This window comes from Paralichthys olivaceus, chromosome 4 (genome assembly GCF_024713975.1).
Source record: "Paralichthys olivaceus isolate ysfri-2021 chromosome 4, ASM2471397v2, whole genome shotgun sequence".
NCBI classification, from domain to species: domain Eukaryota; kingdom Metazoa; phylum Chordata; class Actinopteri; order Pleuronectiformes; family Paralichthyidae; genus Paralichthys; species Paralichthys olivaceus.
The window spans coordinates 1,828,030-1,842,953 of record NC_091096.1 but is presented as its reverse complement, the minus strand read 5'-3'; the positions used below and the strand labels follow the sequence as shown (position 1 = coordinate 1,842,953).

The 14,924-nt window shown below is 43.1% G+C and overlaps 2 protein-coding genes across 6 annotated transcripts in view; one reads left to right on the top strand and one right to left on the bottom strand.

Annotated features, from left to right (window-relative positions):
• Positions 1-216: 216 nt before the first annotated feature.
• LOC138407424 (bromodomain-containing protein DDB_G0280777-like) lies at positions 217-1,996 on the bottom strand. Of its 5 annotated transcripts, XM_069523268.1 has the most exons (6): positions 1,841-1,978; positions 1,304-1,745; positions 1,220-1,267; positions 558-1,045; positions 400-478; positions 217-301 (listed from the first exon to the last, which is right to left on the bottom strand). In XM_069523268.1, the coding sequence occupies exons 1-6, from the start codon at positions 1,855-1,857 to the stop codon at positions 293-295; spliced, it is 1,083 nt and encodes a 360-aa protein (XP_069379369.1). In that variant the 5' UTR covers positions 1,858-1,978; the 3' UTR covers positions 217-292. The 5 variants fall into 5 exon arrangements, with proteins under 5 accessions (XP_069379369.1, XP_069379368.1, XP_069379367.1 ...); XM_069523267.1 differs by having other exon boundaries at positions 1,220-1,745; XM_069523266.1 differs by having other exon boundaries at positions 558-1,267.
• A 1,149-nt stretch (positions 1,997-3,145) lies between these two features.
• LOC109642028 (uncharacterized) overlaps positions 3,146-14,924 on the top strand; it is a 37,536-nt gene continuing 25,757 nt past the window's right edge. Inside the window, exons 1-2 of the mRNA XM_069523049.1 lie at positions 3,146-3,556; positions 14,279-14,308. Of these exons, the coding sequence (XP_069379150.1) occupies positions 3,445-3,556; positions 14,279-14,308 (142 nt within the window). The 5' untranslated portion in view covers positions 3,146-3,444. The remainder of the gene's footprint in view (positions 3,557-14,278; positions 14,309-14,924) is intronic.

Sequence of the window (14,924 nt, the reverse complement as noted above, 5' to 3'; positions counted from 1 at the left end):
CAATACCAAACAAGAAACTTAACCAAGTCCAGTTAAACCATTTTTGATCACTTGGATATACCATTCCCTGGATGACAGAATCTTCAGACATGCAATACCACAGACCATGCTCAACCCACTGGCTGGATTGCATTGTGTCTCCAATATAAAACCCCTTCATATGGCACCTAAAGAACACTCAGCTCAGTTTAAATAAGATAGATTTGCACACCAATATTCCAAAATTAATTTTATTTTTCCAATTAGACTCATGGTACACGTTTAAGTCAACAAGGATCACTGGATGAAACACCTACAGCACCTGAAAGTACAACAGATTATTCAAGCCATTAGTGTGTGTTGATCTAGTGTAGTAAAGATATCCAAGTCATCCTTACACAACCACAAATTTAGACTCACCCCTGCAGGCATAATGCGCAATTTGGGGTTGTAGCCCAATCCTTCTCTGCTTCCATAGTTTTGATTTGTCTCCCTCTCTCTAGAGTGAAATTCACAAGACAATTAGAAAGTATGGAGACTAAAATTGACCAGACTAAATCAAGATAATTTAAACCAACCTAGTTTGATCCCTGGTGCCAGGTGTAGCTTCAGTCTGGCCAGTAAGACGAGAGCCAAAATTCCTGTGTGTCTGGTAGCGCCCCTGTGCCTGGGGACGGGCCTGGTAGCTGAGGCCCTGCTGCGCCTGAGCCTGGGGACGGGCCTGGTTGCTGAGGCCCTGCTGCGCCTGAGCCTGGGGACGGGCCTGGTTGCTGAGGCCCTGCTGCGCTTGCGGTTGAGACTGGGGACGGGCCTGGTAGCTGAGGCCCTGCTGCGCTTGCGGTTGAGACTGGGGACGGGCCAGGTAGCTGAGGCCCTGCTGCGCTTGCGGTTGAGACTGGGGACGGGCTTGGTAGCTGAGGCCCTGCTGCGCCTGCGGCTGAGACTGGGGACGGGCCAGGTAGCTGAGGCCCTGCTGCGCTTGCGGTTGAGACTGGGGAAAGGCCTGGTAGCTGAGGCCCTGCGACTGAGACTGGGGACGGGCCTGGTAGCTGAGGCCCTGCTGCGCCTGCGGTTGAGACTGGGGACGGGCCTGGTAGCCGAGGCCCTGCTGTGTCTGAGCCTGGGGACGGGCCTGGTAGCTGAGGCGCTGCTGCGCCTGAGCCTGTGGACGGGCCAGGTAGCTGAGGCGCTGCTTCGCCTGAGCCTGGGGACGAGTCTGGTAGCTGAGGCCCTGCTGTGCCTGTGGCTGAGCCTGGGTACGGGCCTGGTAGCTGAGGCCCTGCTGAGCCTGGGGACGGGCCTGGTAGCTGAGGCCCTGCTGAGCCTGCGGCTGAGCCTGGGTACGGGCCTGGTAGCTGAGGTGCTGCAGAGCCTGCGGCTGAGCCTGGGTACGGGTTTGGTAGCTGAGGCCCTGCTGCTCCTGTGGTTGAGACTGGGGACGGGCCTGGTAGGTGACGCCCTGCTGCGCCTGTGGCTGAGACTGGGGACGGGCCTGGTAGCTGAGGTGCTGCAGAGCCTGTGGCTGAGCCTGGGTACGGGTTTGGTAGCTGAGGCCCTGCTGCGCCTGAGACTGGGGACGGGCCTGGTAGCTGAGGCCCTGCTGCGCCTGCGGTTGAGACTGGGGGCGGGCCTGGTAGGTGAGGCCCTGCTGCGCCTGCGGCTGAGACTGGGGACGGGCCTGGTAGCTGAGGCCCTGCTGCGCCTGCGGCAGATACTGGGGCTTTGCTTGAAGCCCGCCAATAAACAGCAGCCATAGAAGCGCCACACTACACAACATGAAAAAGTAACATTACATTTTTAAGTTTTAGTCACTTAATTCTTCCACTAAAACACAAAACAGAATGAATGCCTTGAAAGTTACCACCTCAAAAGTGCCATAGCTTCAGACAGCGATATGATTGAATGCAAAATGAAATGCCTCTATCTGACTTCAGCTGAGCCACAACTAAACATCTGTACTGGTGCAATGGTCAGAAATCAGCAGTGCAGGTGTTTTATCTTGTCACGACAGCCAATCACAGTTCTCTCTTTCGCAAAGATTGATTGGAAAAAGGTGGAAGTAATGATGCTCCTAAGATACATGGGTGTTAAAAAATCCTTCAGTTAGAAAAATTTACTCTTCATTGTTCAGATTCCACCAATGTATCACTGAACCATTATCGGACATTACAAAATGCATCGTAGAGGATGTTGAGCTCATTCAAGTAAATGAAGTGGCATCATGTCAATCTCTGTAAATAAAATACAAATCAACCAGATTTGTAGACTCACACACCAGATAATTTCCCTCCGGAGGTTAATAAAGTATTTCTGATTCTGATTCTGATGATATGAAAGTCATAGGATATTATTTCATTTTGCATATTTAGAATAAACTTAAAATTTCAACAATAAAGCTGAATTATACACTAGCACATATGGCTGTCTCTACAAAATGCCTTGTGTAGATGAGTTGATGAAATTATACGTAATATACGGTCAGGACATAGTTTACCTGAGAATCAAAACATCACTTCATTTCTGTTATCATAAATCATTTCAAACTTTTAACAGATTTTTTTTATGTTATTGTTTTTGGTCATTACTTATGTTTCTTTTTATCTTTTCCTTTTGCCTTCATTTTAAAATTACGCATCGTTGTCTTTAATTTTAGATTTTAGCACTACATTGAACAACGACAAAACTTGCTTTCATTTTAGCTAAAATGTTATCATATAATATTATTTGTTGTCTCTAATTTTGGATTTCATACTATTTAATCCTCTTCTTCTTTGCTCAGTTTATTGGTGGGTGACAACTAACTTCAGGGTGCATTACCGCCCTCTGCTGTGTGACTTCTTCGCACTATAATAATTGCTTACTGTACCGTATAATTGGTTGTATTATAGATTAAATGTTATTATATCATTTAATTTATCGTCTCTAACTTTGGATTTCGTAGTATAATATTTGCTGTCTTTGTTTTTAAATGTAATTGTTATTGTTGCTTTTGATGTTTTGTTTGTTCCTCTTTGTGAAACACTCGGTAACATCTGTTTTGAAAGATGTTATTATTATTATTATTATTATTATTTTTGCTATCACATCACATGACCATTATCATTATTATGATTATCTTTGTTATTATTTTTATTGGAATGCAAAAAAAAAAAAAAAACATATTTATACTCCTTTGATTTAGTTTGACAAAATTATTTTTCGTATGTCTGGCCCTGATACTCTTCCCTAACACCATGCAAAGGTATTTTTATTCAGGCTTCAGTTTATGGTCTCAATATTCTTAATTCCCAGCATTACTCTAGTCTTTGAATGCAGCATAAGAGCCGCCCCAGTCTACCGGTGGTTCACTCAGTCCATGGTTCTCAGGCGGTGGTGACAGTCATCAGTGGACCTGACCGGAGTGTCCACCTGCCTCTCAGCTCCTCACTTGTTTCTGCAGTGAAGGAGCAGCAGGAGTCTGGATGAATGAATGAACGAAGAACTGCGGTGCAACAGGCTCCTGGGCTGAAAGTCCCTGAAGGCTCATCCGCTCCTGTTGCACACAAACCGGCTGAGATGTCCCTGCTGTGTGTCAGAGGTAAGAGCTCCACTCACACCTGCAGGTTCACTTTCACAACCACGACCCGACACGATCTGCTGGAGCGTCTGTAGAGACACAGCTCAGTTCATCCTGAAGATTTAAAAAAATATATATATATATCACAGGAGAACCACAAGTTCTCAGAGGAATTACTCTGGAATGTGCAGTACAGAAATATTTATAGTTTTTACATTAGTACTGCAAGTAGATTAAGTTTTTGGTCTCCTGCCAATTGAAGGTTTGAAATAAACAAACTTTAGTTTTCAGCTGTTGCTCTCAATGTAACTCACCAAGAACTAGACAGAGACTTCTACCTGTGTGTGTGTGTGTGTGTGTGTGTGTGTGTGTGTGTGTGTGTGTGTGTGTGTGTGTGTTGTGGACTGATGCACTGACACAATGCTTTACATTACAGTGGAGTCGTTTTGTCGTAAGGTGGCTGTCTGATAAGTAAGAAGACATTTTCATTGTTCAGTGCTCAGCTTTGATCTCGGTGACCAAAGTTAAGGATCCATATCAAAGTGAATAACAGTCGATGCACAGTTAATGGTTTTTATTTGATCGGTGGACTGTTACATAAAGATGGACGGCTCCAAACAAAAGTGAATCTGGTGCATCCTGGATATTCAAGCTTGATTTCTGGATAGTGGGAGGAAGTGTCGTCCATCTTTATTTACGGCCTGTATGGTCTGAAGCTGGGGCGTCTGTGTGAGTATGAGCGAGTGGGAAGTAAAGCTACAAAAACATATTTCATTCGTCTGATTGCTCTGAAACGTTTGTGACTTACGGCTTCGTAATGTGAGTAGAACACGAATGAGGATCCACTGATGTTTGCAGTCAAATTAAATCCTACTGTTCACTTGAAACGTCCATGCTCATATACGTCCAGTGAGACGTACACTTTCCCTCTGGACGTCACAAAAATCCACAGTCCTCATCACTGTTGACATTCGGCTGAGTAAGAGAAATCTTCCGTGATTGAGACATTTTCTTATAAAAGGTTGACAATTATTAACTCTGGCAAAAGTCAATGTTTAAAACTATTAATTCATTCATAAGTATCATTATTTTCAGGGGGACGTTTTGGTATGATGTCGTACTTCCACATTCACCATGACGACAGTGCTGTTTTGAATATTGGCTAAAAACTCTTCCATCTACTTCTCCTGAAATGTAAACATCAGTGGTTGTGGAATAGAAAAGCTAGTTTCTCTGGAGACGTGATGTGACACAAACTGTTCTAATAAATCATATCAATGAGCAACGGCAGAAAATTATTGTTGTAATTCAAATAATAATAAAAAGTTTGGCATGTTGAAAGTAAAATAAAAAGGTCTTCTCTTTGCCACCGTTTCATTCAACATATTTGGCTCCTGTCCAGAAGACAAATTGCTCGTCTTTGGCAGAGTCGCTGATTGATTTTCACGCCATTCAAACTATTGTCCGCCAATCTCTAACTCTCAGCCCCTGGCGTATTGTTTCTCACTGATCGTTTCTGACCATTTCTCATCTGGGGTGTGAGCGCTGCCTGAGGCTGGACGGCCGCCACCTCCAAACTCCTCTATTACAGAATGATGAGATGGGGGGGGGGGGGGGGGGGGGGGTTTGAGGGTTGCAGGGATGTGGTGGGTGAAGCACAGCTGAGTCGCACTGGGCTCAGCCAAGTGGAATTATAAGATAGGTCGTTGTTTAATTCCATATCTCGTAGAGAGGCTGATGGAGAGAATGTGGCTCGTGTTCACCTGTGACAGTAAAAGCTTCGGTGAATCTTCCACTCGTACCTGAACGTTTCACAGCTTTGTTTTTTACAGACTCCGAGCTTGAGCCGGACGACACCATGTAAGATCTACAGCAATGCATTTCACCTTGTTTATCTCAATAACAACACGCTGCGCAGTGATTGGTGCTGACTCCCTTTGTGTTTGCTCTCCGAAGAAACTTGCAACTGTGTCATTGTCGAGAAAATAAGATGAGAGATCAGAGGGAAGACAAAGCTGTGCATGCACCATCATTTCAAAATGGACGTAGACTCTGGGTTTGGAATGCGAAGCCGAAGCTGTTTCTTTAGAAGCAACGAGAAAATGACTTTAACTGGATTTGTAACATCGGTAAACATTTTCCTAAGAAGTTTCTTCTTCACACTAAATGGTCGAGACCAAAATCAGAGTTGATACTGATTCTTAAATCTGCAACTGTTTGTAAAAAAGTTAACTTCAATGTTTCTCGTATATATTAGTGATTGCAGGTTTTAATTGATTCAGACGGTTCATTTGTGGAAATTGTGAAGTGATGATTTTGAACATAATCAACCGTGTGGTTCTCCAAATCATATCATCTGTGATTTATCTCTAAAACTATTCATAACAAAACAATCGTTTCTGATCTTATAGCAGGATGAAAAGTAACCCGCTGTCAAGTGTACGTTAGTAGTTTGTTTAGCTTTAGATCTTTTTTATTCCGGCCACTAAAAGGCTTTGTAGCATCAGGTTGTTTGCATAATGCTGATGACCTCATGAGGACGATAATGGTTCTTTGTGAACTTGCTCTTGGCAGATAATCATTGTTTGAAAGTAAATTTTAAAATCAATAATCAACCTGATATAGGTCACTGAGATAAGTCTGTATTTCCTGCTGCCCAGAGACACAGATATGTGTTTGACTCAGAGTTGAAGTCTTTGCCACAGACATGGCAGACGCTCTCGCCCTGATTAAAGAGACCCAGACTTTCACTGCCATTGAGGAAAATGCAGACAAACCAGAAGAGTGGCATCCTTGTTCCTTGAGAGCCGTGATGCTTTTCAAAATCCATTTTCCTCATTCCTTGTCCCGCGTTGAGTCGAGGGCCCTCAGAGCCTGGATGGTGGCTGGCAGTCCTCCGCAGACAAGTGAGTGGCTGTGGATGAAAAGCCTAAGATGGGAGGACACAGTCTCTGACAGCTCTGTCTGTACCCACACTCTGCTATTTCTGGATAGCAATTAGCAGTGGAATAAATGCATGCAATGGCATTGCATAATTTTCTGAGTGTTGAGTCAGGGTACTGTAAAGAAATTGCATCAGAAAGAATAAAACCGGAATAGGAAGACATGCAAGCGGACTGTTGGTCACTTGGTCACGGCGAGGGATTCGAACTCTTTGTCGTTTCTGCCGGCCCCCCCACAGAAACTGTGTTTGAGTTATTTTTTTATTTTGTCAATGTAAGGGAACACAGTGTGGATTCATGACGGTGATGTGTGAAAGCATTTTTTTAGGCCACCAGATGTGATAGGTGAGGACGGAGCAGGTCGGCCCGTACAGCGGCTCACTGCGCCGGACCGACACAAGTAAAGCTTCAGAGTCCTGTCTGGGAACAGGGGGGGGGGGGGGTGGGGATAGAGGGAGAGAATAATCCCCAGGCCATCTGCTGCTGTAGCTCCCCTGTGAATGTGTGTCTATGCTTATGTGCATCTGTGAGTGTGTGTTGCACTGTGACTCACGTGGGTCTTCACTTCCTCCTCATCCCCCTCCCCTCCATGATAATGCCACTTCCTGGTATCGGCCTCGCTCGCCCCCGACCGCCTCTCCACACTCCTAATCTTTTCTGCCGGCCACTCGTCTCAACTCAGACTTTTTCTTTCAGTCCTGCTCTTAAAAAAGATTCATACAAAAAATAATCTCAGGGAAATACAGAGCGTTTTGGAGCCATGTGATGTGGCTCGAGAAAAGTTGACTGGTGGGTTTGTCCTCTGTTTTCCTTCATGTTCTCAAATCTCAGATTGTAAATAAAGACGGACAATGTGTCTCCACTTTCCTCCAATGTCCAGAAATAAAATATCAAGATACACCGGTTTGTGCCCGGCAGTGGAAGACATTCTGCTGACATAATGGAACCGGTTCATTGTTTGAACATTTTATTTCTTTAGCTTAATTTTTGATTTGAATAATTTGTGGTCAAAGTTTTGTTGCAGCAAACAACAATGTTTTTATTTCCACCAGCTAGACCCGCCCTTACAGCCGTCGCCTAGCAACAGAGCTGCAGAAGAAAAAAAGTTCTTCGGTTGATTTAAAAAATGTTTTAAAGATTTTTTTTTTTTTTAACATGATTACCGTAAGATATTCACTTACATTTAAAATTCAATTCTTCAGATGCAGCCTCTGAAGGGTGCAGCGCCCAAACTGAAACACAACAGTGTGTGTGTGTGTGTCATTATCAATGAAGCCCCTCCCCCTCCTCATGTCTAGATGTGTCCCTAATTGGCTCATTAGCAGAAGAAATCTCATGTACATGTCACCGTAAACACATGGAGACGGAGACGGAGCAGCGAAACAAGTCATGCGCTAAATGATTAAATGACACTGATGAATAAACCAACAACTAGAAGCTGTGATGATGATGAAGTCAGGATCTCACAGGGATCAGAAACTACTGAGGCACTGAAACAGACTCTGACCTTTGGTGTATAGATCTAAAGTTTTTGTTTATGTATATTCCTCCCTTCGCTCACACTGATTGGAATTGAACGGGCGGCAAAGTGGCGTCACTTTGCTGATGGGCGGCCGTGACCTGACTCATGTTGTGTGTGGATGAAATTACTCTCCGATGAACAAAATATCAACGTTTCTGAATATCCACGTAAAGTCTGCATCCTTTCTCTGCTGCAATATTTTTGTTACTTGTCGGTCGACATGAACACTGATATATGTGATGCTGCTGGCAGCCATGTTGGATTGATCGCTGTCTCTTACTCGATTCTGTATGACACAAGTGTTTTGCCCTCAACTTACTCTGGTGCCTGAATTCACTGTTGGACCAGAGAGAAACGTGGGAAATACTCCTGACCACCACACAACGTGAAGATCTATAATAGATGTATTTACTGTGTCGGCCGTATTCTGAGGTCTGCAGGGTCGGGCCTTTAATGGCAGTGAGAGGGTGTTAATGACATGGCCACCAGATTGCCAACCTCCACACACTCAAACCCACCGCCAGTCGAAGGACTGCAGCTAAAAATAGACTGCACCGTCTGGCCTCCTGTAACGACTCTGCTCCACGGCCGTCTGCCCGCTGAGGGTGGCAGGTCCGCCGCCGCCGAGGACTGTGAGTGGACCTGAGAGAAATGAAAGTGTGAGCACAGGATGAGTCTGGACCTCGAGAGGGATTGTTTACTTTATTTATGATTAAGTCCTAAAGTGAAGCCAGCTCCTTCCCCACAGAGGTCGTGTTTCATGGCTGTTTGTCTGTTTGTCGGCAGGATTACGCAAAAACTCCTGAACTGATTTTATTGAAACTTGTTGGAAGGGTCGGGTAGAAGAAGAGGGTGGATTCAGGAATCGTTAATCACTTTGTTTAACATTGTGACATAGAGAGATTTCCCAGGTAATGATTTGTGTGTGATATCTGTGAGTGTGTGTAGTTTGGTGCTGGTTGATTGGAGACTGTTCCAACTGTTCCTGGTGGAAGTTTGACATTCTACTTTGTTTGTTAGGAGGATTACACAAAACCAGTTTGCTGGGTTTGGGAGGAACTCATTACATTTTGGTGTGGATGTGGATTAAAGGCTTTTTTCCCACTTTCTTTAACTTTGCAACACAGGACATTTTTATATTTTTGAAAAAATTGCCAGTGAAAAATGCACAGATCTTGATTTACAATATGATTCGGATCTAAATGATCCGTATATAGTGGAATAAATATGGTACATTTTTGATTGCCCCCTGGTGGCTGGCTGCAGTAAGGGTAGTATGCTCATCCATGTTAGTGGATGGGATGTAGACCAAACAAAAAAGTAAACTGAAGCATGAATATGGAGAATGTTGTTTTGTTTTTGTCAGACTGTGAATAAAACACAAATGCGGTTGAATCGCTGACGTGTTCGGACATAAGCATCGCACAAACAGTGACACCCGCTCGGATCTCTCGCTGTATGTGGCCTGGTGCCTGTGAGGTAGACTCCTGCTGAACAAGCCGTTGTGTCGTCTCTCAGCGTCGACCAGAGGCTCCAAAAAAAAAGCAGCTGTAAATGACCCCTGAGCGGTTACTTCCTACTCCTGAGCTTCAAAGCTGCACTTTCACACGTCACTTCAAAGAGACCAAACCAGAACCACCGCAGGAGCCATTAAGTGGCTGCAGTCAGAGCTTCAATCTAATGAAGAGAAGAATGTCATCAGTGTACAGGGGAAATGACATATAATCACTTTGGCTTTGTTATCCTGTCAACTGTCATTACTTCTTCAAAGTCAGGCTAAAAGTATCGTGTATATCGATGCCTGGTGGCCATAGATTAGACGGTCTGCACTACTGTCAAACGGTGATGCAACCTCAAAGTATACTCACATCCCAACATTTATATATGGATTTCATTTAGACACTTGAAACGGTGCAGATCACGTCAGCAGGTCTGAGACTTTGACAGAAGTTTGCCGAGCACAGTTTCATCGGAGCTGAATCCTTTCAAACAGTTTTTAAATCAGGGAAAAAAAGTCTGTGTGAGAGTGAATCGTTATTCAGGTGATGGTTGAATCTGTGCATGGAAGTCTGCTGAAATGTTATTTTTCTAATGTCAAAAAATCATCCATCTGCAGCATGCACCGTCATTACACATGTGCGTCTATGACATAATATTTCTGCAACAGTGCAGCAGCAGGTTTAATCTAATCCATGACTCATCACGTCAGCATCAGTCTGTTGTTCGCCCCAAATATCCTCCATCGTTTCCCTCAGGGCCTCATCGTTATTCAGTAAAAACAAAACGTTAGTTGTAAAGTTCTTTTTGCTCGTCAGAGGAAAACAAAGAAAAACCCTAAATGTCTCCACACAACCATCTCTCTTTGTTATTCGTCCACAGCACAATGCAGCGGGGGTCTGGTAGGTTTCAGCCCTGCTTAAGGCATTAGCTCGGAGAGATAATCCCAGCAGCCAAACACTCGCTCACCAGCAGCACACATCCTCATACAATCACTGCATTGGACACGTGTCTGGTATCTGTCCTGCTTTACTTCCTCTGATCAGGCTCGTCCTCTCCGTGGCCCAGAGGGACACTGACCTCTGCTTCGGCTCTGAAATGTGACACTGACCCCTCTGGTCGGAGTAATTCTGACGAGCTACTGCTGTTTGTTGTATCGTGGCGGTGCGCCGACGTTTGATTGGATGTTTGATTTATTAGTGTCTCTTGACCTCTGACCTCCCAGGTCAGATAAATTGAACATATCAACTTTGAACCATTGAAAGTGTATTCAACTTAAATATACAAATTTAATAAGTTCAAAACTCTTCACAAAGCTCATGATAAGTGAAATCAAACCCAAATACAATCATTTAACTCTAAATTATAGTTTGAGTGCTTAACGCAGTAAAATACTTCAGCTTCATCGTGGATCTTGTTCCCACCACTGGGGCCGACGTGCTCGTCAGGGGGTCCCAGCAGACACGGAGCTCAACTCTGAATTCAAATGTATCCGTGCGTCGCCAGGTGCTTCTTTAAGTTTTTCGAGTTCTCTTTACACAGAATTGATTTCAGACATTTGCCGCAGGTCTGATTGTCTGAATGTTTTTCCAGGATGTCAGTGAATACTTGTGACTTGATGAGAAATGTGCCACCAGGGATGATTCTGTGCCGTCGTTTTCAAAGTCGACACAGACTCATAACTTACATCCGTCCTGATGAGAGAACTTCACAGGAGGAAGAGCTGATAAAAAAATACTTCACCGGGGACGTTTCCGTTCTGTCCCTCTTGTTTTGATGTGCAGTTTGATCATGTATGATCCACTTGATGCTCAGAATGTGTCGCGTGAAGCATCATCTCTCAGACTTGACAGCTGGCTTCTCTCGGCCCGTGAAATGACAATCTCTCCGATTTGTGCCTCGATTGAGGAAAAAGAATAGAAAGTGAGTATTTTGATGTCAGATCAGAGATGATCGCTGATGCTCGGAGAATCGTTCTTCTTCAGCAGCTGGGATCCAGAACGGTGATGATCACTCTGGCAAACACAGGAGGAGAAATCCGCCAAGTCATTTACGACGTGTGCCGAGGTGTCCGCACTTCAACTTTCAGCTGAAAGTTGTGATTGATTTTTCTAAAACATTAGCGATTGCCGGACCCGTTGTTTTCTTTATTTGCTGAGAATAAAATTATACTTGGATGGTAGTTTTTCTTGACAGATGCTGGAATGGTCCTTTTTTATTTACTCGTTTGCGAAGCGATAGATCACAACACATGTCATAAACTCTCAGGTTTATGCTGCTCTGATTAAAAACCTCCCATGATGCTCGTAAAACATCTCAACACAAATATATATATATAAGCTCGACAGGAACATCCAGTGGTGCCGCTCAGATTCTCTGCTTAACCAACAACAATTAATTGCCGCCCTGGGATCAGTGAAATGGCACAAAAGATCATTTCATTAATTCTCATAAAGCCATCGTGTCTGGAACTGAAACCTATCAAACAGTAGAGATCAGTGTCCGTCAGTAGCTTCTCTCTCTGGGGAACACATCAGGTGAAAATGCAGCGTCTCTCACGCACTGCTGGAAAGTCAATCTAACGTTATAACGTTTGGTATTAACAAGTATTAAATCTGCTTTTCTCTGATTCTGTTCCTTGTTTTGATTTTTAGCAGGATCACAGAGAAATACTGCAGAGTTAAATCATGTCCACTGAGCTGAAGAACAAACTGAACTCTGGTGCAGATGCAGGATTTGTATTTATTTAATTTAACTTGTTTTATGACATATCGACCAGAGACCACTCTTTTTTTTTTTTTTTTACTTGCATAGAAGAAGTAGAACTCGTGTTGGTGGTGGAGGTATGTGCTCCACTTGGTTCCTTCAATATTTGACTTTAGCAGCCTTCAGTTAAAGAGGCTGCTTGATTCAAAGTGTCTGAAGCTGTTGTACAACTGAACAAAATGTGGAGAGTCAATAGAAAACTCAGGTCGGACGGTGCTGCAGCAACATCAGTGCAGATGTTCCAGAGTTTCCAGCAAAAAAATTAGAGAAGCAACCGAGTGGTGAATATTACAAATGTGGAATAAATCAAACGATGAAGATTTCAACTGCTTAAAAGCAAACCTGTTTTATCTTATCTAGAATCCCTCTCTTCCTCTTCCTCCACTCTCCTCTCTGTTAGTTTCGGTGTCAGGCCATTCACAGGTGTTGTCAGACCCTGGTTGTCTCCGGACCACCAGGCTTCCTCTGACAAGGCGAGCGGCGGTGACGGCCGTGAGACAAATGACCTGTTAACGATCTCTGTCTCTCTGCGTATTCTCCTCCGTGTCTGTCTGTCTTATCGTGTCGCACGGTGATCGAGTGGACGTATCGATCACCCTGGACGAGAATATGCATTTAACTTTGATTTAAAGAACCAAATTACCTTAAAATGGATTAAACCTTTATTCTGCTGCATAGTAAAATGACTCTGACACGTTTCCTGGAGTGTTAATTGCGTCGCAGATCAATGCCGGAGACGTTTTAGCCTGAAGCCCGGCACACATTGACATTTTAAGACACTGGCATTTCAGGACATTCTCTGCTGCAGATCTCACTGCTGGGGTTTTTTTTAGTATTACAGAAGTTCCCAAACTTTTCTTTGGAAGAAATAAGTGAATTAAATCACATGATGCATGTAAATCAGTGCAATTATACAAGAACATAAACATCACAGATGTTTCACATTAGTTTCTTGCAGAGAAAAGACGACACAACGTCTCTGCTGCCATTTTTAGAGATAAGATAAAATAATTTATTTGTTGTGTATAACATATTCTTTACTTTTTTTAACCTGTGTGCTGCTACTGTCTTTTTATTAATTGTTTTCATTTCCTGTAATGCTGCTGGAATTTAAATGTTTCCTGAAGGAGTTTTCCCAAAGGGATCAATACAGTTCTATCCAATCGAATCGAATCTATAGAATACATCTTAAACCACAAGACAGTATTTCGTTGTTAAATGTTTTGCAGTGATATTGATGTTTTGACAGCAAATCGTCTTAAGACAAGGACATACAAATATTTCTTTCATTGAATTTCCTTTTGTCTGAAAGTCTTTACAAACACATTTAATTTATTCTGGTTCACTCACGTCCGTCCACCCACAGGGTCAAAATCTCTTGTCACTGATGCGTCAGACCAGTGAATGGCGTCTGTGGGTTAATGGACGTTGTCCGCTGTCTTTGTTGATTTACACAGAATCCATTTTCACCACATAACCTGAACTACCCGACCCAGACGCATGTTTTATTATTTCAATAATCAGCGAGAACAATGATGACATTAGTCATAAAAGCCTTAATCTCTTTGTGTATATTCTTTTCAATGTAGTTATTCAGTCAACAAGCCAAACTAAGAGCTCTGTCCACAATGATTCCAAACAGAATCTGCTTCTTTGTGGGGTTTTGTTCACTGGCCTGTTAAAAAAACAACTTTTGACTTCAGCCAACGTTTAGTTTCTATTTTATAAAGCTTTTCATTTAGATGTTCTTGTCTTTAAATAGAAAAAGTTTTGAATACTCTATTGAACATGTCGTCCGGCTTCTATCTAGTTAAAAGTTTAATGGATTAGATAGATCCACCTCATCACACCAAAAACACCAAACTTTCATAAATAACAGAAACTGTAAGTCTACAGCGAACAAAATCCTGAGATGACATATATACATTTCTACATATATATAAAATGAATAAACTGTTTGTGTTTCTTTGTTTTATCCATTACAACTAATCTGTGTTTTCTCTTTTTGTGTTTCAGTGAAGAAAGCCAAACTACATGGGCCTCCAGGTGAGAGCTTGAATCACATCATATATCACATGTTGTATCACATCATATATCATATCACCGTGATTTGACCGTGGGGAGCTGTAGTCACGACAATAATGAGGATTTGCAGCTTTGTGAATGATGATGACTGTGCTGCAGATGGTTAGATTGATTTTTATCGGTGAGACAGATGTTATTGATGGATGTTGTTGAATGAGTTTCCATCGAACATGAGCTTTTCTTTCTCTAAATAATCAGATCTGTGTACTTTATTTTAAAAAAAACACTACACAATACTTTACAAGACATCCTTGACGATGGCAGCTGTAACGTCTGTCTCAGATTAGTGTCTAACGGATACGGACAAAACAGAGGAAACAGAGCAGTACCACTGGAAATCGTGAGGGGGCAGTGTAGCCAGTAGTTCAAGCGAGACGAGGAGGAAGCATCAACGATGGTGGAACTTTCTGAGAAGAGACTCAGCGAGTTGTTGACCCAGGCATCAGTGACGATCACATCGTCTGAAACATCTTCGTACGTGAAGGAACGTGAGTCTTCAGTCTAGTTTTTAAAACTTCGTCGACACTTAAAAGTTGAGATCCCACACCCAGTGCTGCCGTACGATAATGTGACGTTG